The sequence below is a fragment of the Sorex fumeus genome, unplaced genomic scaffold (assembly GCF_029834395.1).
Source record: "Sorex fumeus unplaced genomic scaffold, SorFum_2.1 ptg000006l, whole genome shotgun sequence".
NCBI classification, from domain to species: domain Eukaryota; kingdom Metazoa; phylum Chordata; class Mammalia; order Eulipotyphla; family Soricidae; genus Sorex; species Sorex fumeus.
The window spans coordinates 47,213,075-47,235,261 of NW_026606063.1; the positions used below are offsets into that span (position 1 = coordinate 47,213,075).

General features: G+C 37.2%; 1 protein-coding gene across 3 annotated transcripts in view; it reads left to right on the forward strand.

Moving 5' to 3' along the window:
- Positions 1-22,187, forward strand: part of VPS54 (VPS54 subunit of GARP complex) — an 80,617-nt gene that overhangs the window by 54,922 nt on the left and 3,508 nt on the right. For 2 of the 3 annotated variants that reach the window (XM_056129969.1, XM_056129970.1), the window contains exons 16-21: positions 1,538-1,601; positions 5,957-6,062; positions 6,942-7,029; positions 7,539-7,660; positions 7,769-7,849; positions 19,998-20,105. In XM_056129969.1, coding sequence (XP_055985944.1) covers positions 1,538-1,601; positions 5,957-6,062; positions 6,942-7,029; positions 7,539-7,660; positions 7,769-7,849; positions 19,998-20,105 — 569 coding nt within the window. Of the gene's footprint in view, positions 1-1,537; positions 1,602-5,956; positions 6,063-6,318; positions 6,420-6,941; positions 7,030-7,538; positions 7,661-7,768; positions 7,850-19,997; positions 20,106-22,187 lie in introns of those variants that run through there. The other variant, XR_008794555.1, reaches the window with a different exon arrangement.

Consider the following 22,187-nt stretch of genomic DNA (forward strand, 5'->3'; position numbering starts at 1 on the left):
TAATATGCTGTTTTTTTACCTAAACATGCTAATATTTTAGAATGATAAGAAGTATGTGTAAAAAATTGAAAATATAGATTAAAATCTTGAGGATTAACTCTTTTATCTCCTTACTGATTAACAAAATTAATTTGTATTCTGATAATTAAAGACAGTCAGTTGAAATGCTGGTTCTTATGCCTTTGCATACTAATAATTTTTTAAAAAATACTTATCTATCTTTTTTTAAAACTTATATAAACTATTGTTTTGACACTCTACGTACATTTTATTTATTTATTTTAATTAATTTACTTATTGAATCACTGTGGGAAAAGTTACAAAGCTTTCACGTTTAAGTCTCGGTCATGCAATTATCAAACACATTTCCCTTCACCAATACTTTTTCTCACCACCAAGAACCCCAATAAACCCCCCCTCCCAACCCTCCTAATGCCTATGAGGCAGATGAATTCTAGTTAAAACTCTGTCTACTTTGATTAGATTCATTGTTTCGACAAAAGATGCACCATTATTATTTAGAGTTTATACCCCCAAATCAGACATGCTGAAAAGGCATTGTGAAATAATTTGTTTTCTACAGCTGGTTATAAGAATCAAATGATTTTGGATCTCTGGTATTTTACTTATTAAGCCTGGAAGTATTTCTGCTGAGAGTCAGATAATTATGAGATTGGTTTCTGTTCTCTGCAGCCATGGCCATGCTGGAGAGCCACTCGTGGGGGGCAACTCCTGACTGTGGTAGGACATGAAGAACGAGCCGGCAACGTCCCCCTTCCCATGAGGTTTTAGTCGCCCCACCACAACCGGCTCATACCTGGCTTTCCACAAAGCTCCAAAGCGGCTGCCATCTTTCTTTCCAGAGGGAAAAAGGTGGAAGGGAGCAACACCCTTTCCCCTCCGGGCAGGCATGGTGGCGTGAATTAACACATAGTCCATTTACTTTTCTGCAGCAAGCTGCCGGGCTCTGCATTAAGTCCTTGTGCTTCTGGAGCCATGGTCGTGCCGGAGAGCCTCTCGTGGGGGGCAACTCCTGACCTCGGTAGGGCGTGAAGAACGAGCCGGGAACGCCCCCCTTCCCATGAGTTTTCAGTCGCCCCACCACGACTGGCTCATACCTGGCTTTCCACAAAGCTCCAAAGCGACTGCCATCTTTCTTTCCAGAGGGAAAAAGCACTTATCTATCTTTTAAGAGTCACAGAGGATAGGCAGTGTCTAGATATTTTCAATAGTAGCCATGGTGAAAGATAAATGTATTATTCATGTTTAATGAACATAGATACTAAAACTCAAAGAATTTATGTAATTGCACAAGTTCAAGTCATACATACAAGTAATTGGGAGCATTGAAGCTCAAACCGAACTCTCTTGGGTTCCAAACCTGTTATACTTTTCTCTGTCCCAAATAGCTTCCCCAAAAAGGGATATTTATTTTCAGAAATAAGATAGTTCCTGGACCCAAAATGAAACTGTCTTAGCACTTCCTGATTTTGTTTCTTCTTGTACCCATGTCTCTCATTTATTTGCTTTACTCTAGCTGCAGAAGAAAGGAAACCAGCTGAAGTTCTCATTGTAGAGGGACAACAATATGCTGTTGTTGGGTGAGTCACACTTTCAGTAGTTTTTTCAGTTATTTAAAACATAGGTCTTCTGGGCCAGGGTTGTGGCTGAGCAGGAAAGCACATTCCTTGCATGCATAAGACTTGGGACGATCTCTGGTTCCACAGAAAATAAAATAGACTTTCTAGTTCCCCTTTATTGTGAATTATAAATATTGTTGGGTAACATATTTCCATTCTTATGGAGAATTTAAAATTTTGTGAATTTTAATGGGGAAGAGTGGGCTTACTCCTGGTTCTGTGCTCAGGGATCACTCCTGATAGCGCTGGGGGAAAATATATGGTACTGGGTATCAGACTGGGTCAGTAGTGTGCAAGACAAGCACCTTACCTGCTGTGCTATCTCTGAGACCATGATAACTTTTTGTTTATATTTTGTAGCAGTGTGTGTGTGTGTGTGTGTGTGTGTGTGTGTGTGTGTGTGTATCGGGAACTAAATATAAAGAGGTGTAGATAATGTTTCTCATGAAACAAGAAAACTAAATACACAATCAAAAGTGGTATAGTGCCACTTAGTACCTGTATTACAAACTATAACACCCAAAGGGAGAGAGTAAGAGGGAATGTGCCTGCCACAGAGGCAGAGGGGTGGGGAGAGGTGGGGGTCTGATGGGAGGGATACTGGGAACATTGGTGGTGGAGAATGGGCACCGGTGGAGGGATGAGTATTCGATCATTGTATGACTGAAATGTAATCACGAAAGTTTGTAAGTTTGTAACTGTATCTCACAGTAATTCATTAAAAAATGAAAAAAAAAATTTTTAAGTGGCATAATGGCTCCATATTGTTTCAAGCCCTGCAGCCTTTTCAGTGTGAAATCTATTTTGTAGTAGTTGAAGTTGAAGTTGTAGACTTGAGAGTTACTGTTTAGATCTGAATCCCGGGTGTTTTTTTTACTCATTGTCACTTTACAGAGTCTCTCTGTGTACTTCAGTTTCCTTGTCTGTAAAAAAAAAAAAAAAAAAATTGTGGAAATTAGTTCTTATGCTTAGAATTATTGGGAACTAAACAGGTGATACATGTAAAGCATGTACTAAAGTTCTGGTTTGAAATAAATTGATAGTGTTTGTAGTTTTAAAAATCATCTTCATTTGTCACTGTAACTTTCATTTTCTTCTAATTTTTGGAGTCACACCAGTGGTCTTTAGGACCAACCCCATCTCCCACCGAACCATCTTGGGAAGTTATTCCTGCTGTCCTCAGGGGACCTTTAGTGTCAGTGATTGAACCCTGGCTTTTTGCATGCAGAACATGTGCTCCAACCCATTAAGTTCTCTCTCCAGTCCCCAGTCTCTTACCCTTTTACAAAAGACAGTTTTTCAAATTCACATTAGCTAAAAACAAATGCAGATTCCAATACTCTTTGTTTAGTACTACAGGCCTCTTATTTAAGAGGGTGATTAAAATAATATCTTTTTATTACTTAAAAATACAATTTATATATTTTTTGTTTTATTATTTTGGCCACACCCAGCAACGCTTAGGGCTTACTCCTGACTCTGTGCTCAGAGAATCACTACTTAGTAGGCTAGAGAGAACATAGTCACCTAGAGAACACAGTAGGCTTGAGAGACCTAGTAGCCTGGAGAGACCATACTGCTTACTGGAGATGTAACCTGGGTCACCTAAATGCCCTGCTTACTGTACTGTCTCTCTTGCCCAACAGTACAACTTTAAGAATTTTTATATAAGTGATTTTATTTGATCTTTACAACCACATTGTGAAATAGCATTTCAGGGATTATTGTTTCTTTTTTAACAGTTCAGACACTTGAGGGTTTATATGGTTAAGGAATTAATATAAAATTACACAGATGGAGCCAACATTAGAAACAAGGGATTTAGATCAGAAGTCTTCATTTTTCTTCTTTGTTTCTTACCATTGAGTAGGAGTTTTCTGAAATAGCTACCTTCTCAGAAAGAATGGATTCTCTCCTTAAAATTTTGTATATTTTTACTTGGTACTGTCTGAAGTGTATTTACTTGGTACTTTCTGATTATTTTTATATATTTATTTCCTTGACTAAACTCTGAATTCTTCAAAGTTGGACATCACTGTCATATATTTCTTGACACCTGACACTCAAGAAATATGTATAGAATTGGTACTTTTTCTCAGAATAATCTAAGATTCTGATATATGTGCATGTTTGTGTGTATAAAATCTCATATTTGGATAACATATATGCATATATTTAATAATCTAAAGCCTCCTTTCCTTTCTCCTCTGAGATTTCTGGCAGGGCTTTATTCAATTTCCCTATAATTTTATCCCTTAAATCTTTAGATGTCTCTCCTTAGCTATTCATTGTCTCCTATTCTCTTCCTATGCTTGATGGAAGAATCCCTTGTGGCTATTAAAATTCCTAATTCTTGAGGGAAAGAGATGATTTCTTCCCCTAAACTGAACTTTATTCCCAAAGAGGGACTATTACATCTCCTGAGGGAATATTACAAAAGATAGACAGTGGCAATAGAGTCTGGAGCATTGTTCCGTAACCTTTTCCCCGCTATGATACATCCTCTTTTAACCTTGTTTTTTTTCTGTGGACTTCCTGTCCTACCATTAGGCCCCCTAATCTTTTTTTTTTAATTTTTTTTTTTATTAGTGAAACACCATGAGGTACAGTTGTAGATTTACAATTTTTTGTGCTTGGGTTTGATTATACAATGATCAGATACCCATCCCTCCACCAGTGCCCATTTTCCACTACCATGGATAATATCCCCCCCACCCCGTCCCCCCATCCCCCCCTGCCTGTGTGGCAGGGCAATCCCCTGTGTTCTCTCTCTCCTTTTGGGTGTTGTGGTCTGCAAAAGAGGCATTGAGTGGCAAACATGTTCAGTCCATAGTCCACTTTCGACATGCATCTGCCCTCCTGGGAGGATCCTCCAAACACCCTTTATTTGGTGTTCCCTTCTCTATCTGAGCTGCCCTTTCCTCTAGAATGCCCGACTGGCCACTAATAGGCCCCCTAATCTTATACCATGCCCCCTACCTGCCATTTACATGATTTTCACCTGTAATGCCCTTGGAATATTCTGGTGGCCTACTGGAAGCCGTATGGCTCCCAGTTGGGAAAACAGTGCTCTTTAATATGCATGGAACATAATATATGGCCTGAAAATTGAATTGTAGTAAAGGTTAAATACTCTCTTAAATCACTGCCTTTCTTAAATCACTATTTCCATGATATCTATCAGATTTATATAAACCACTTAGCATGGGTCAGTCATTTTTCAATATCTTGGAAGTTATAATCATTTAGCATGATTCTTTCCATATAGATCCACTTGTATGCAAATTCTTAGAAACAATTTTTATCTTCCCTCTTACAAAGACAATCTGGAGTAGGTTTCCTTCATTATTTAACAATTATGATTCAGCATCTACTACCGTAGCACTGTAGAATTGTTTCACTATAGTTTTGTAGTCCTGTTGTTCATCAATTTGCTCAAGTGGGCCCAGTAATGTCTCCATTGTGAGACTTATTGTTACTGTTTTTGGCATGTCAAATGCACCATGGGGAGCTTGTCAGGCTCTGTTGTGCGGGAGGGATACTCTCGGTAGCTTGCCGGGCTCTCCAAGAGGGACAGAGGAATCAAACGAACCTGGGTCAGCCGTGTGCAAGGCAAACGTCCTACCGCTGTGCTATCACTCCAGTTCAATTTTATTTATAAATAAAATCATTTCTAAATTTATTTAGAAATAGACCAATGCACACCTGCCTATGCTAAGGGTTCACCTCCTGGTGGTGCTCTGGGGACCATATGCAGAGCTGGTGATCAGACTAGTCATCTGCGTTCAAGGCAAGTGCCTCAACCCCTGTCCACCTCCTGCTTCCACTTTCTGTCTCTGTGAACTAAATGGATGTTGAACACAGAAGCAGCATTTTGGGGCCAGGGCGATAGTTCGGCGGGGAGGGCATTTGCCTTGCACACAGCTGACCCAGGTTCAGTCTATCACATAATCAGAAATACTATATAGACTTTTGGCCAGTGATTTTGAATTGGCAAGTGAATAGACTACAAGCCTTATTGAAAAACTTTAAAAAGAATGCCACAGAGAAAGGGATGTGCCCAGAGCGCACAAAATTTCAGAATGTGCTCATTATTAGTATCATGCAAGTACTTAACCTAAAATTGCTCGATCCTAAAGTTGAATTCCTCCTTAATTTTTTTACCCCAGTAATTTTTCTTGCCACACTCTAGTCCCTATTATACTGCACTTTTGATCAAAGAGTGTAACAGTTAATGAGATCAGTTTTTATTTTTACAATTCAGTTTGATTATTCTTATTTTGACTTCCTATGGGGTCATCTTTCTTTTCTTATAGGACTGTATTGCTGTTGATCAGAATTATTCTTGAATATTGTCAATGCGTGGATAACATCCCATCTGTTACTACTGACATGCTTACTCGTCTGTCAGATTTATTGAAGGTGTGTATGATTTCATTCTGTTAATGAAAAAGTAGTTGGGAGAAGTAATTCATTAGGGTACGATTAATCTTCCAATTCTAAGACATTTCAAGGTTAAGATATATAAGGTGTTAATTTTATGACATTTGATTATGGTTGAGTCACATGTTACTGGAAGAAGGCCACCTGCTTCCTTCTCACTCTGCATTTAGTGATTCCTCATTACACTCATAGAGTTGTAAATGACATTGGAGACAGGAGATGATTTGTTCGTTAGGTGCTGAACATGACTGAGGCCACTTAGGTCAAAAAACCTGGACTGGTTTCAAATGTGCATGGAAGGAATTCTCTGAACTTTACAAAATTCATCTCACTAAGGTTAGATATTTTTCTTAAATCATTCTTTCAGAACCATTGATGTAAAATAAGAATGTGGTGATAGTTTTATTCAACCATTTCATATTAACAGATACTTTTAACTTTTAGCATAGAGAAAAGGCTATTACAAATATCTGATATATCAATTCTATCCACAAATTGAATTGTCATATTTTAGTCCAGAAGATTTTGTTACCCATTAGTAAATAGGACTTGTCAAATAAGAATGACTGAAACAAAACTAATTTTATAAATGCAGACTAATTTCTGAACTACTGATTTTTTAGAATTTTCCAACTTTTTTATACCAGACAGTGAATAATATTATTCAGGACACCGTCCTTGTTCCCTCCCCACATTTTTCTCATACATACATAAATTCTAATTGCTTGTACTAGAAAAGTCATTTGGTCCTTGAATAAGAGAAAAGAACAATGTATTTGTAGAACTGTTATTACCAGAGTGCCAGCATATGAAGAATAGTTTTTAATATGTTGTTGGATTTTTTTCTTCCTTTGTTAGTACTTCAATTCAAGAAGTTGCCAGTTAGTTCTTGGAGCAGGTGCACTGCAAGTTGTTGGACTAAAAACAATAACTACAAAAAATTTGGGTATGAATTTTTGCATCTAACTCATATACTGAGATGTTATGATAATGCTGTGAAACTCATTGTGTTTTTATTACATTGATGTTTTTATGACCTTAAAAATAATAAATGCTTAATGGATTTCTATATTGCCATTGATGAAAATTTAATTTCTGGGAAGTGTTTTGAAGAATTACCGTTCTAAAAAATATAAATTATTTGGACGTTGAACTACTCTAGAAAGTACTAAGATATGTATGAAGTCCTTTGGGGTTAAAATGTAGGATGATCAGTCAAAAGGTATATAAATGTCTAGTTACCTCATGTCAGTAATGTTCACAATTTAAGTCCTTTAGGAAGATGATTTTTACATTACTCTCTTCCAGATAATTTTCTTAAAATTTCTCTATCATTGCATTTTTATGAAATAAATTGGAATCTGTATAAAATGTATTTTTTTATAAATATATGTAATTAAAATCAGTTGTATCCTTTTTTGTTTTTCTATGAAATATCTACTCTCTGATCTTCAGCTCTTTCTTCACGCTGCTTGCAGTTAATTGTGCACTACATTCCTGTGATCCGGGCTCATTTTGAAGCTCGACTGCAGCCTAAGCAGCATAACATGCTTAGGCATTTTGATCATATCACTAAGGTATTTCCATATTTTCTATTGAAATTTCTTAAGTTTATTGTTTAATTATTAAATATTTTAAAGATGTGTCTCTGGGACTTTCAAATAAACTGTTATTTCTCATTATAGGACTACCATGACCACATAGCTGAAATATCAGCTAAACTTGTAGCGATAATGGATAGCTTATTTGACAAGCTGTTATCTAAGGTAATAATTTCTGGAAATTATTAGACTTTGCTTAAAGATCTTGTGACTTGTCATTTTACAGAGAAATCCTTTGTAAATAAGCAGAAGTACAAAAAATTCTATTACTCTCAAAGATATCAATTGGTAGAATATTAAATAATTATAAGGAGAATGTGACCGTCTGATATGAGGCTACCCATAGTGACCTAATTCAGAGTTCTCTAACAAGTCAGATTCTTTGGGATTCAGAAAAAAAACAATGAAGTGTTCATAAATAGTTGATATACTCACCTCGTATAGATTCACAGGAATAAAGAGAGAGAAGATATTTTCAGGGATGATAGAAATAACCTATGCAAAGTAATTCTATATTAGTTACATGCACAGTCTTTAAGACACATTTTAGTCTGAAAGACTTTCAAAGAACTGAGGACAGAGAGGAGGAAAAAAAGTATATAAATTATGTGTGATGTTACTCTATTTTCCAGACAAAGAAGGAGGTGCTCTGTTATTTCCCTCATAGATAATCTTGATATTTATTTCTTCTTTTAATTCTCAGTAGGTCATTAAAAGAAGCAATTTCACAAAGAGCTTTCAGTTACACTGGAGGGTATTTTCATAAAACTATCATTCTAATATCACTTGCCATATTTTCACTCTTTTCTCTCAATTCTTGACATACATTTTTAAATGACACTGAGATACAAACAGTTCCAGTATTTGTATGGAGAAAAGTTATGGTTGGTTAGAATTTCTCTGTTTTCTTCACTGATGGCAGATGCCACATAATCTTCACAGATTTTAAGCCAGATATTTTTGTGCAAAAAAGTGGGGTGCGACCATTATATGAAGCCTTTTAAAAAAATTTTACCAGCATTTCTAAAAAAAAAATGCAATAATTACATAGTGCTGATTATTATACAGTGAAATGCGGTAAAGACAAATTAAAAGCAGTTCTTTTTTACCAGTTTCCTTTTCGGTACATGGCAGTTGTTTATGTACTAAAAGTCATCAAAGAACACATTGTTTGATTACTCTTAAGAAGTTTATCATCAGGGGCCGGAGCAATTGCCTTGCATGTGGCAGACCAGGGTTCAGTCCCTGACACCCTATATGGTTTCTCAAGCCTACCAGGAGTAATTCCTAAAATGTAGTGCCAGAGTAACCCCTGAGCAAATACCCCCCTGCACCTCCCCCACACACATTTAGATAACCCCCTGCACCCCCCCCCCCACACACACACATTTAGCGCTATTATTTATATTTTGGTGTAGTAACTCTCCTGGCTTTTGTTTTATGTTGTTTTTTGTTTCTTTTTTTCCATGAGTATCACATGCTTTTCTGTGGATGGTTTTTCCTGGTGATTTTTTAGTTTTTTCAGTTTTTCTTTTAATTGTCCTTGTTTCAGAGTTTTGTGGTTGCCATGAGGTTTTAATTAGTCTCTCTGTGTTTGAGTTCTTTATTGTGCTGATATTGAGTCATTGTCTAAATTTAAATATATTTGTGTTCTACTTTCTTTTCTCTTTGATGTTTTCAATGTTGTCTCCTTTCATTCTCTGTTTCTTATTACACAGAAGAGTTTATGTTCTTTTGCTGTATTATTTTCTTTATGAAAAACTCCCTTTCAGCATTTCTTGGAGTGCAGAACTGGTAGTAGGTAACCTCCACTAGCTTTTGTTTATCAGGGAAAAACTTTTATTTCTCCATCATATTTGAGTGATAATTTTAGAATTACAAATATTTCATTCATCTTTTCTAGTTTGTATAGTTTTCTTCTAAGAGAATATATGATGACTTGACCCGTATGCCTTTGTATATTTTCTCATTGTCAGTCTTTTTATTTCTTTATTGTTGACTTTTGATAATTTCACAATGATGTATCTTATGTTTTTACATTTAGATATTGGATTTTCTATCAGCTTCCTGAGCTGTTTTACTTTGTAGCCACTTCTGGAATTTCCTATGGGCTACTTGTGACTCTGTTCTTGAAGGTTTCTCCCAGTGGTCCTCAATGGAGTGTGGGTTGAGCCTGGGCCTTCTGCATGCAAATTATGTGCCCAACCCACTGAGCTGCCTCTCTGGCCTAGCTTCCTGGATTTTATGGTTAGTTCTTTCCTTAGGTTTTGAAAATTCCCTGTTGCTTCTCTCAATAACTGCTTTGTTCTTTTCTCACTCTCCTCTGATCTTCCCATTTTCCTTATTTCTAATGGAGTCTGGTAGTTTCCAAAGGATTTCTTCATTTTTCCTAAGTCTACTTTTCCTAAATCTGCTGACATTTGAGTCATTACTGAAATTTATTTTCAGTTTCTCTTACTCTTAGTTAAGCCTGTTTTTTATGCTTTCTATAGAAGTTTTGTTTTCTTTTTTTGTGTTTTTCATATCTGGTATCTCTGTTTGAATTTTGTTGTACCTTTAATCTTTGTTCAGCTTTGTTGAAGAACTTGCTCCAGCTCTGCGTTTCTTTATTTCACTCTGTTAGTATGTACTAATGTATTTTATTAATTTTGTTTATAATAATTATGGGAGGGAGCTCACAAACAGTACTTAGGCAGTCCCAGGGGTACTGGTCAACCTGACTGTGTATGCTTGGTTCTGGTGGTGCTGCATTAGTCCAGTGGTGCCAGGGAGAACTAGGATCATCCTGGTGTTATTTATAAGACTGGGGCTATACCTGGCAGTTCCATGGTGTTGGGTATCAAACTTGGGACCTTTGCATGCAAAGTATGTATTCCAGCTCTTTGAGCCATCTCCTTAACCTCATAATAGTTTTTTTTCTTTCATGTGTATGAAACTTCCATATCTATGTCAATAACATTTCACTTTTCAGTTGTTATTCATTTTTCAAGGGTTTAATCATTTTGGGCATTTGCTTCCCCTGTGTTTTCCCCGGCCACACACACACATGCGTAGAAGATACTATAACTCTGGTTTATAGATCTTTGGAATTTTGTTTTTGGGTGTGTGAGAGGAGTGAGAGAAGAGAGATTTTATCTTTTAGTGGGACAGGCTACCAGCATAAGTTTGAATTCCTGTCCTTTCTCTGCTTGTGACCAGATTCTTCTAGTCTTGACCATCAGTATTTGCTGCTATTAGTGGCTTTCTCTGGAGATAGCCTTAGCTGGATTTTCAGTAAGGGTGGGAGAAGTTTCAGCATAACCAAAGGCCTTCTAAGTTATGCCAGTACTTTCAGCTGCTAGGCATGTTTTTGTAGCCAGAGGATCTGATAATTGAGGAGATTTATTACTGATTGCTGCTGAGGCAGGAGGCTACCTCTGCTATGCTGTGTTTTTTTGTTTTCCCAGTTTTAGTTTCCTGGCAAATGGTTCACAGGTCGTTACATGGATCTATCTGTTCTTTGTGAAGAGCCTGTCAGTGCCCTAGAGATCTACGTATTCTCAAAGTTCAGGCACTTTACCTGGTTAGATAGCAACCACTCTGTACCCTCTTCCGCTGGAACTGAATAGCAATTTTTTTAAAAAAAGAATCTTCCCCTGACACAATATATTCCTCATGTATATGTATGTGTGCTCTGGAGGTTTTGAAAAAGAATTGAATCAATGCTTGACTTTTCCTGATAAATCCTCCTTCTAAAGAGAATTATTTAATGAGCTTATTTTATATTCATCGCTATATTTAGTGGTCATTAGCATATTTTGCTAATTTATTTTATAATTAAGGCATTATAATATTTAGATTTGATTTCTATTGGGGAGGGGAGATCTAAATGGTATTCAGAAGCCCAAAGGCCACTTCCAGTGATCCTCAGCCCAGTGGCTGACAATTCAGTGCTAGGGCCTGAGGCGCTTAGGCCCTAAAGAACTAGGGACCAGCAAAGGTATTCTAAGAGTGCTCAGGGGTCTTTAGGTGCATCCCTGGTGATGGTTGGAAGTGCATCCAGGACTTAACACATGATGATGACCTGGGAGGTTGAATGGTGCTGCAGCTCAAACGCAGTTTGGATACATACAAACATGCTTCCTAACCTGCTCAGCTCAACTCTATTTTAAAAGAATGAATTTCTTAAAAATAAGGATATGTTAATACATAACCAAATGACCATATCAAAGTAAGAAAATGAATAATTATTTCTTGACATTGTCTGATATCTGTTCCTACTTGAAACATCAATTATCCTGAGATGTCATTTTACAATGGTTTCTTTCAGCAAAGGCTTCTACATGGTCTACCTGCTGTATTTGGTTATTGTTTCATGTCCTTTTATAAACTCCAAACACCTTTTTCCTCTCTTTCTTTTTCCCCCCCCTCTCTCTTTTCAGCTTTTGGGCCGCAGGCAGTGGTGCTCAAGATTCTGCACCCAGACATCACTCCTCATGGGACTCAGGGAACCAGATGGTATCCTGGAGAACCCATGTAAACCATTTTTCACAGCAAGCATCCTATCTACTATCACCCCTGCCCCCCCAATTCTTTGTTAAAAATAAGCCTTGACTCTTGCAATCTAATATTTTATCTTTTATGACATCACTGATGACCTTATTGCCTGATATGTTATATTTCCCTGTATTACTCATTCTCTTTGCCTCTCTTTGTCCAGTTTGCTTCATTGGTTTCCCAGAAGTTTTGCCTTATTTTTAATCTATATCAAAATAGATAGTGTACAGTGGATAAGGTGTTTACCTTGCCTATAACCAACCCAGGTTCAATCCCTGGCAATCCATGTGGTCACCAGTTTGCCAGCAATAAGCCTAGAGCACAGTCCAGTGTGGCCAAAAGCAACAGTAATGACAAAATAGTAGACAATGTTTGATTTAGTTTTGTTTCTCAGTTTTTAGGTTTGAATTTTCTTTATGATAGTAGCACTGCCCTGTCCTCCCGTTGTTCATCGATTTGCTCGAGTGGGCCCAGTAACATCTCCATTTTGAGACTTATTGTTACTGTGTTTGGCGTATTGAATACATCACGGGCAGCTTGCTAGGCTTTGCCGTGCGGGCAAGATACTCTCGGTAGCTTGCTGGGCTCTCCAAGAGGGGTGGAAGAATCAAACCCGGCTTGGCTGGGCCGGCCTTGTACAAGGCCTACACCCTACCGCTTGCTTTATGAGAGTAATTTGAGGAAAGAAAGATAATCCAATAATATAGACTAGTTTCTAAGAAACTGATAAGTAGAAGTAGCTTTGCTTGGGTAGGTTGAAAAACTGACATCTTAATTTTATTACTGGCTGGACTAATATCTCAGACACCATGCATTCATTCAGTAGGTTAAAATGCGCTAGTTACCAGGGATAAACAAGGGTGACTGTATATTTAAACCTTGACCTCAAATAGTAAAGTATAGCACAGGAAGAAGTCTGTCAGTAACTATAAAGGAAATAGAATACATAAAATATCTTAAGAGGGGGCTGGAGCAATAGCACAGTGGGTAGGGTGTTTGCCTTGCACAAGGCTGACCTGGTTTTGATTCCCAACATCCCCTGTGGTCCCCCAAGCACCGCCAGGAGCGATTCCTGAGTGCAGAGCCAGAAATTACCCCTGAGCATCACTGGGTATGACCCAAAAAACAAAATTTAAAAAAATCTTAAGAGGTTGATTTAGTGCTGTATAACTGTTAATGCTTTAAAAGAGATGATTGCCATCAGGGGAGCTATACCTTAGAAAGATTTGTGGGGTGAGACATGTATGGAATTTTTATTTATAAAATTAGGGCAAATAAGGTTGTGGTGAAGAGGAACTCTCAGGTAAAAATATGAGCAGACGTGTGTGTGTGTGTGTGTATGTATCGAGTACATAAATCATAGAGAGGAAGTTTAATGTTGAATTTCTGGAGTCAGGTATACTAAGCTCAAATTCCTTATATGTCACAAGCTAGCCATTAAGTAACCTCAAATTATTAATTATCCACAAGCCTTAGTTTGAGACTCTAAGGATAATAACAGAGCCACATAAGGTAGTAGTAGGGATAATGAAATATGTGGAAACCTTTTATTCCTCAGGTGTCGAAGTATAACAAATTCAAATAAAAACTGCTTATGCTTTTGCTATTGTTTAATAACACAATTAATTCTATTTAGCTAATATATTAGGGTGAATGAATAAAGAAGTTGAAGATATATCGACAAAATAGTAGAAAGCTCCAACCAGTAAAGTTAAGCAATTTTAATAATTTGCATTCAGTAGCATTCACTCTTTCTGAGGATATAGTTTGATTTAAAAAGTATATATAGTAGAACTGACACAATCAGGATATTCATTACTGTGAAACATTCTCATTTCTTTAGTCAGTCTTCTCCCACACTCCTCACGCCTTGATAACCACTGATCTGGATCCATCCATATAATTTTATCTTTTTCAGAGTGACCTATAAATGAATTCTATATGATATAGCCTGTTGTGCCAGATTCCTTTCACTTAGCCTAATGCTTTTTAGAAAATTCATGGATATTTTATCATGAGTTAATGCCTTGTTCCTTTTTATCATAGTCTTATTTGTTGTATGTATCTACCACTATTTGCTTATGCTTTCATCTATTGATAGACCTTTGGGTTCTCTCTAGTTTGGGGCTGTTAAAAATTTTTCTGCTATAAACATTCATGTACATGTCAAATAAATTAAAATTTCTTGAAGTAAATACCATAGATTGAGGATTTATAGTTGTATGTAAGTATAAAACTGTATAACTTTATTTAAAAATTTATCAAATTATTTTTAAAAGTGACTATTTCATTTTGTCTTCCTACTTGTGATATATGAGAGCTTTAGGTGCTTTTAATCTTCACCAGCACTTTTTTTAATCTTAAAAGTTTTAGTCTGTAGGGCCAAAGAGATAGTACAGTGGTAGGATATTTGTCTTGCACACAGACAACTCAGGTTCAATCCCGGCATCCTATATGGTTCCCCAAGTGTGCTAGGAGTGATTCCTGAGGGCATAGCCAGGAGTAACCCCTAAGTACTGCTAGGTATGCCCGAAAAAACCATAAATGAATAAGACTAAAGTTTACTGATAGGTCTGTGTTGAATGATACCTCGTTATGGTATTAATTGACACATTGACTTATTAAGCATCTGTTCCTATGTTAGTTTACCATTAATATCTTTCCTTTGGTAAAGGTTCAAATATTTTTGCTCTTTAAAAAATGGGTTTATCAAAAAAAAAGTTTTATCCCCTGTAGCACTGTAGCATTGTCCTCCCGTTGTTCATTGATTTGCTCGAGCTGGCACCAGTAACATCTGTATTGTGAGAGTTCTTGTTACTGTTTTTGGCATATTGAATACACCACGGGGAGCTTGCGAGGCTCTGACATGTGGGCGGGATACTCTTGGTAGCTTGCCAGGCTCCCCGAGAGGGACGAAGAAATTGAACCTGGGAGGAATTGAACCCAGGTCAGCTGCGTGCATGGCAACACCCTACCTGCTCCAGCCTAGGGTTTATCCCCTAACTGATAAAAGTTTTATATTCTAGGTATAATTCCTTTATCAAATATGTGATTTTCTCCCAGTTTGACACTTTTTCATTTTCTTTTTTTTAATTAAAATTGTATTTCCGCCTAACATTGTGCTTTACAGAGTTGTTCATGATGATTTGTTATAGACATTCAATATTTTAACACCAATCCTACCACCACCATTGCATCTTCCCTCCACCATTATTTCCAATTTTTCCTAGCACCCCTTAAGTCTGCTCCCATAGCAGTCCCTCAATTTTTTATATTGTATGTTATAAATAATTTGCTTAAACAATAATTAAAAAATGTTTCTTTAGAACAAAGTTAATGAAAATTGTTGTATCTCACCAGGGAGCCATTATGCCCTTGTATAAGAGATTATTAACATGTTGTTACAGGTTGAGTTTTATGTGTTTATATTTTGTTAATTGGGCTAGAGTGATAGCACAGCGGTAGGGCGTTTGCCTTGCACGCAGCCAACATGGCGGACCCAAGTTCGATTCCTCCACCCCTCTCGGAAAGCCCAGCAAGATACCGAGTGTATCACCCACACGGCAACGCCTGGCAAGCTACCCGTGGCGTATTCGATATGCCAAACACAGTAACAAGTCTCACAATGTTACTGGACCTGCTCAAGCAAATTGATGAACAACGGGTGGACAGTGACAGTGATTTTGTTAATCAAGATTGGTTGCCTTCTACATTACATACCATTTAATCTGGTGTGCTACTCTTGGTTTATCACTGTATAGAGTTTGAGATGTTGCTTTAGGAAATCCAAAATTTTTAATGGGGTGATACACTGTCACTGTCTTCCTGTTGTTCATGGATTTGCTCGAGTGGGTCCAGTAACATCTCCATTGTGAGACTTTGTTGTTACTGTGTTTGGCATATCAGATATGTCACGGCTAGCTTGCCAGGCTTTGCTGTGCAGGCGAGATACTCTCGGTAGCTTGCTGGAGTTAAATTTTTAACTGGATAGTAGCTTTGGATGGCAGAACCTGGCAAGCTACCCGTGATGTATTCGATATGTCAAAAACAGTAACAATAAGTCTCACAATGGAGACGTTACTGGTGCCCGCTCGAGCAAATCGATGAACAATGGGAGGACAGTGCTCCAGTAGCTTTGGGGCATGAGTGTGACTACCAGGGCTTCGAGAAGTACGGGGTGATGGGGCAAGGTAGCCCATCCCAAACTCTTTGAAAGCCTGGAGATTTCGGTCACCAAACTTTGCATACCTGAGTTAGTTTCTGGATGAGACTTGTCTGAGCAGTGGAAGTCTGGTTGAGAGCATGGTGGTGCTGTGCAGAGTGTGGAAGTTTTTGACTGCTGGGGCTCTGTTTGGCAGGCATGAGGCTTATCCCCCTTCCTCCGGGTATTCAGTGGTAGCTAACCTCTGCTTTGATTGACATAGTATCCTAAGATAAGAGTGTTTTGGTTTGTCTTTTGTTTGTTTTTGCGTGTTTTGTTTTTACAAGCCCTTACAGTTAATTCTGGATATGAAAGTGTCTGATTCTACTTCTCAGTGACTTAAGACTTTGCTTTTGAGTAAGAAAAGAGTTCGAGGAAGTGATAGCACTTGTTCATTTTCCCAGATGGCAACCAATCACCTCTTAATGCCTATGCAGCTGAGAGTGACTTTCAGTGATTTGTTCTTACCCCAGTGCTACTTGTGAGCCCCTCCTAGGACCTATGGAGACATATGAATGATTGCATATTCCCTTGTGAGTAGAGTACTCACTTATTCTGAACATGGGCCTTTTGAGATTTGTTAAAATCTAATTTATTTTCTTATTTGCTTCTGATACGGTTTCCTGCTCTTTCTTTACTCTGCCAAAAGTGAGACTATTCCTTTTTCTGTCTTAGAGAGTCTTGACATTCTTTGGATTTATTATCTTGATTCTCACTGGCCTCTCTTAGCTAATGGACTCTAGAAAATTTTGATGAATGATCCCAGTTTTTTCTTGTGGTTAAGGGTAGTAAAAGCATTCTCTTGCAGTAGTCTAGATTTTATTTGGTTTTCAGACCACACCCAGTGATTCTGAAGGCTCAGTGGCTTAGGAATTACTCTTGGCAGGCTTAATGATTCAAATCTGTGTCGACTATGTGCAAGGCAAGCACCCGACCCACAGGACTATCCCTCCAGCCTCATGTTACACCTTTTAAACAGAATCCACAAACTTTTAAACTAAAGAATAATTTTGTTAGCATTGTACTTTAAAATGATTCACCAGATCATATGTAAAATGGATTTAAATTGATAGGGTATGTCTTCTAATCAGTATATTTTCACTTAAATATTTTTTGTTGAAGAATTCAGTACCCCCGATATGCTTCCCTGGAAGCCTTCTTCGATAAAAGACAGACAGCCCCTGAATGTCCTACACCCATGTGCCTGTAGCATGCATAGCCTCACTTCCTCGATGTGCTGTAAGAAATACCACAGAGTCAGTGGCTTCAAATAATAGAAATGTATATTGTCATAATTCTGGAGACTAGAAGTTCTAAGAGTGTTACTAGGCCATGCTTCCTCAGAAGGTTCTAAGGAAGAATCACCCTCCGTGACTCTCTAGCTCATGGTGCTTGCACATAATTATTGACATTCCTTGGCTTAGAGAAGTAATTTCCCAATTTCTGCCTCCCTTGGCATGTGACCATTTCCCTTTGTATCTATATGCCTGAATTTCCCTCTTTTGTTTTTTATAATGGTAAGTCAGTTGATTTAGTTGTGATTTCATGAAGTTTCATGTATGCATAGATTTGAATGAAAATATTCAGCCCAATTCAATGAGTACACAAGGCAATATTTATAGTGAGTTACTACGTCATACCCACCAGGATGGCTAAAATTAAATATAGACAATAGTAAATACTGGTGAAGCTATAGAGAAATTGGAACTCTATGCACTACTGGATATAATTATAAAATTGTACAACCACTTTGTAAAATACATATTTCCTTAAAGGAATAAAGGGGCTGGAGATCTATTACAGGGGTAAGGCACTAGACAACCCTGGTTTCATCCCTGGCACTGTGTATGGACCCTGAGCACACTCAAGAGCACAGAGGAAAGGAGTAAGCACAGTTCCCTTAGCACAGAGCAAGGAGTAAGCCCTGAGCACAGCAGGGTATATCCAAACATTCCCCCACCCAACCCTAGCCCTGCTTCAAAAAGAATTAAGCATGGAGTTGTCATGCGATCCAGTAATTCTACTTTTAAGTTTATACCTAAAAGAATTAAAAACATTTGTCTAGACAAAAGATCTATACATGAATATTCATAGAATTATTAATCATTAATAATCCCAGAGTGGAGAAACCCAAGTGGCCATCAACTGTTGATTGTTTATATTATGATATATTCATATAATGGAATGTTTTATAACCACTAATGGAACTGAAATATTGTTATGTTACAAGGATAAACCTTTAAAACCTTTAAAACAAGGTAAATGAAAGCATCTAGTCACAGAAATCCACACATTACATGATTCCGTTCATGGAAATTAGTGGTTGCCAGGGGCTGTGGAGGAAGGAAATGGGGAATGAATCTACTGGATCTGAGGTTTCTTTTGGAGGTGATAATATTTGAAACAGTAGTGATGGTTATGTAGCTATGAATTTGCTAAATAATCAATTGTACTTTAAAAGGGGGAATTTTATGATATGGAGATTATATCTCAAAGCTGTTATTAATTTTAAAGTCTTATAAGATGATAAATCTTGATATATTTCTAGACCTCTTTGAGAGGTCATAGCTTTGCTGATCTTGATTCAGTCAAATGGTGACTTCTACAGATTCTGCTCTAGCAGTTTATTGGAACTTATTTAGTAAGCTTTAGGTGATCATATTTAAAAGACAGTTCTTCGTAGAGCCTGGCAAGCTCCCCGTGACGTATTCGATATGCCAGACACAGTAACAACAAAGTCTCCAATGGAGATGTTACTGGGCCCGCTCGAGCAAATCGATGATCAACGGGAGGGCCTTTACCTTTACCTTTACCTTATTTGACCCAGGTTTCTCATAAAAATGGTTTATGAAGGAAAAGAATATTTTAATTCTACCAGTTATATTTATTTCAAAATAGTCATGTTGACACGTTCTTAAAATTATGTTTAGAAGATCAACATCTTTGGCAGACTTTCCATAATTATTATTGACAGACTGACAGCTCACATTTTTTTTAATAATGTAGGAGTACTACTATTTATTCAGCCATCGATTAAGCTGATTGAACTGAGCATGAACTCCATGACAGCTTACATTTTTTAAGTACTTACTTTGTACCAAGCATTGTTTTGTGATCTTACTAGCCATCTTTTAAAGAGAAATAAGTAAAGTTACTTGCCCAGTGTCATCTAACTAATGAGGGGAGCTGGGGTTCAAGGCGAGGCATTGGGCTTCTTATGTCTTGAGGGAAACAGCCTGTGCTCTTAGTCACTAAGCTGTGCTGGCTCCCTCAAAGTAGGCTAGGAGTTCTTTGGCTGTATTGAGTCTCTCCCTGTAGGGGGTAAGCATATAGAAGGTATGCATGCTATTAACAAATTTCCCTTTACTTTTCCCCGAGATTAAAAAAAAAATAGGATATTTCATGAAATTTTCCTTAAATCATTGCATGAATAACACAGATCGTAGCTGTGCTTCAAGCTTAAAACTAAACCAGAATTAGATGTGTAAGGGAAGAAGATAGGTCTCAGAGAGAATACTGGGGACAATACACAATTCAGAGGATATGAATACAATTCTTATTATTTTTCTTTGCCAGTATGAGGTGAAAGCTCCCGTTCCTTCTGCCTGTTTCAGGAATATTTGTAAGCAAATGGCAAAAATGCATGAAGCGATATTTGATCTTCTTCCAGAAGAACAAACACAAGTGAGTAGTAATTCCAAAACTTTTTAAAAAATATATATAAACTAATATGCATGTAGAATTGAGGTTTTTTTTGGTATTTATGCCAAATTAAGCTTAGTTCTTATTTCAGATATAATTGTTTTGATTTTTAATACAGTTGTATCAACAAATGGAACAGGAATAAAATGCTTTGCCATGTATATGGTCAGCAATTATAAAAGCAGATTTTTCTATTTTCAATTCAGAATTAGAAATTCTAGTGGAGTTAATGATATAAATACACAAAGTTATTCAGTGTGCCTTAAAGTTAATATTTGTTAGATCATCATAAGTATAAACACAAACCATAAAAAAATAGCAATATGCGTAGCCTCTGACATTTCTCATCTTTGAAGTATCCATATCTGTATCTTTTCTTTTATGAACTATTAGTCAGTTTTTATTCACATTTCCTTGATAATGTCTCCACCCCCAGCCGTAACCCCTTGCCCTTGTGTCCTCCTGTGACTCCAAATATTCCAGTTTCCTCCTCTGCTGCCTTCTTAGCTTATTCAGACCAATTGATCACTTTCTAGTTGTTACTGTGTTCTGAGAAACTTAACTTTTACAGAATTTTTACTACTTAGACAAGTAAGTTTCTTTGATCTGTTTATCCCTAACTGGTTAATAAAAGTGGTGTTAGGAAGCTGAGTTTGCTTTCCTAGCAACTTACCTACTGTTAGTCTATTTCCAGGCTACCTCATTTTTCATCCTATACTAGCTCTTAACCATTTTTCATTATGGTTCCCTAGGTTTTCAATATTCATACTATCCTCATGATTAAAATATGTCCAGTTCCTTGGGCTCTGAAAGATTGAGGTGGGGCCATAAGATCATACTTTCTAGAGTCTGGACTCTTCCTCATTTTGTTCAGCCAAGCCATCCTTTTTGTTTCATATGTAAAACACCCCTATTTTTTACATCCGGGCTTTCTGAATTTGCTGAGTTCTAATTTGAGGACAAGTCTTAGCCAGTTTAGGGAGGTAGGCATACAGGTACTTAATATGTTTTTATCTACATCATAATTTAAAGAAAATTCTTTTGAAAACTGGCCAGAAGTTATGTCATTATGATGACTTGCATACCAAACTCTGTAATCTTATTTTTTCTTCACAAAAAATTTATTTTACACACATTTCCATAGATTTTTTTTCTTTTTGGGTCACACCCAGCAATGCACAGGGGTTATTCCTGGCTTTTCACTCAGGAATTACTCCTGGCAGTGCTCAGGGGACCACATGGGATGCTGGGAATTGAACCCGGGTCGGCCGCGTGCAAGGCAGACACCCTACCCGCTGAGTTACCGCTCCAGCCCCATCCATAGATTATTTGTATATAATTTCAAGCCAGGTATTTTCCAAAGAAATAATGAGCCTTTGCATTAAAAAAAAAATGCCTGCAGCAGCAATGATATACTTTCAAGTGATTTTTACCAATTTGGGTGGATGCCCTCTGAAAGTATTTTTGTCAGATCAGTGCTGAAAAGCCTGATCTTCTCCAGATCATTCTCTTTGGTCATCACAGCCCAATACACCTTCTGCAGTGATATGGTATAAAAACTGCGCTGGTTGCTTTGTTATCAGAAAAACATCTCAACAACAGGGGGAGGGAAATTTAGCACTATCAATGCCCTACAAGACATGGCTGTGTGACTTAAAATAGTCTTTTAAAAAAAAGACTTAAAAAAATTTGATATAAACTGTGAATCTTACTCTCTAGCAAAATTCTATAGTAGTGACATATGCATATGAGTACCTTCACTCTTGGTTATAGACCCTGCCACTGGATTGTTGAAATCTTTACTTTGTGAAGTATTAACTAAAAATGCCTAATACAGGTCTTGGACAGATATCCTCTCTAAATAAAAAGCAATAATGTCACACAAACAAAAGAAGAAAAAAGTTAAAGATGTATCTTTGTATCTACCGTTGTTACCTTCTCTATTTAAAGGTTCTAGCTTATATTGTAGAATTCCCCATTTTTAAAAAATCTATTTTATACCTGACACAACTGATTCTACTTTACACATCCCAGAGGACTTCTTCCAAGGTACAAATAAGGCCT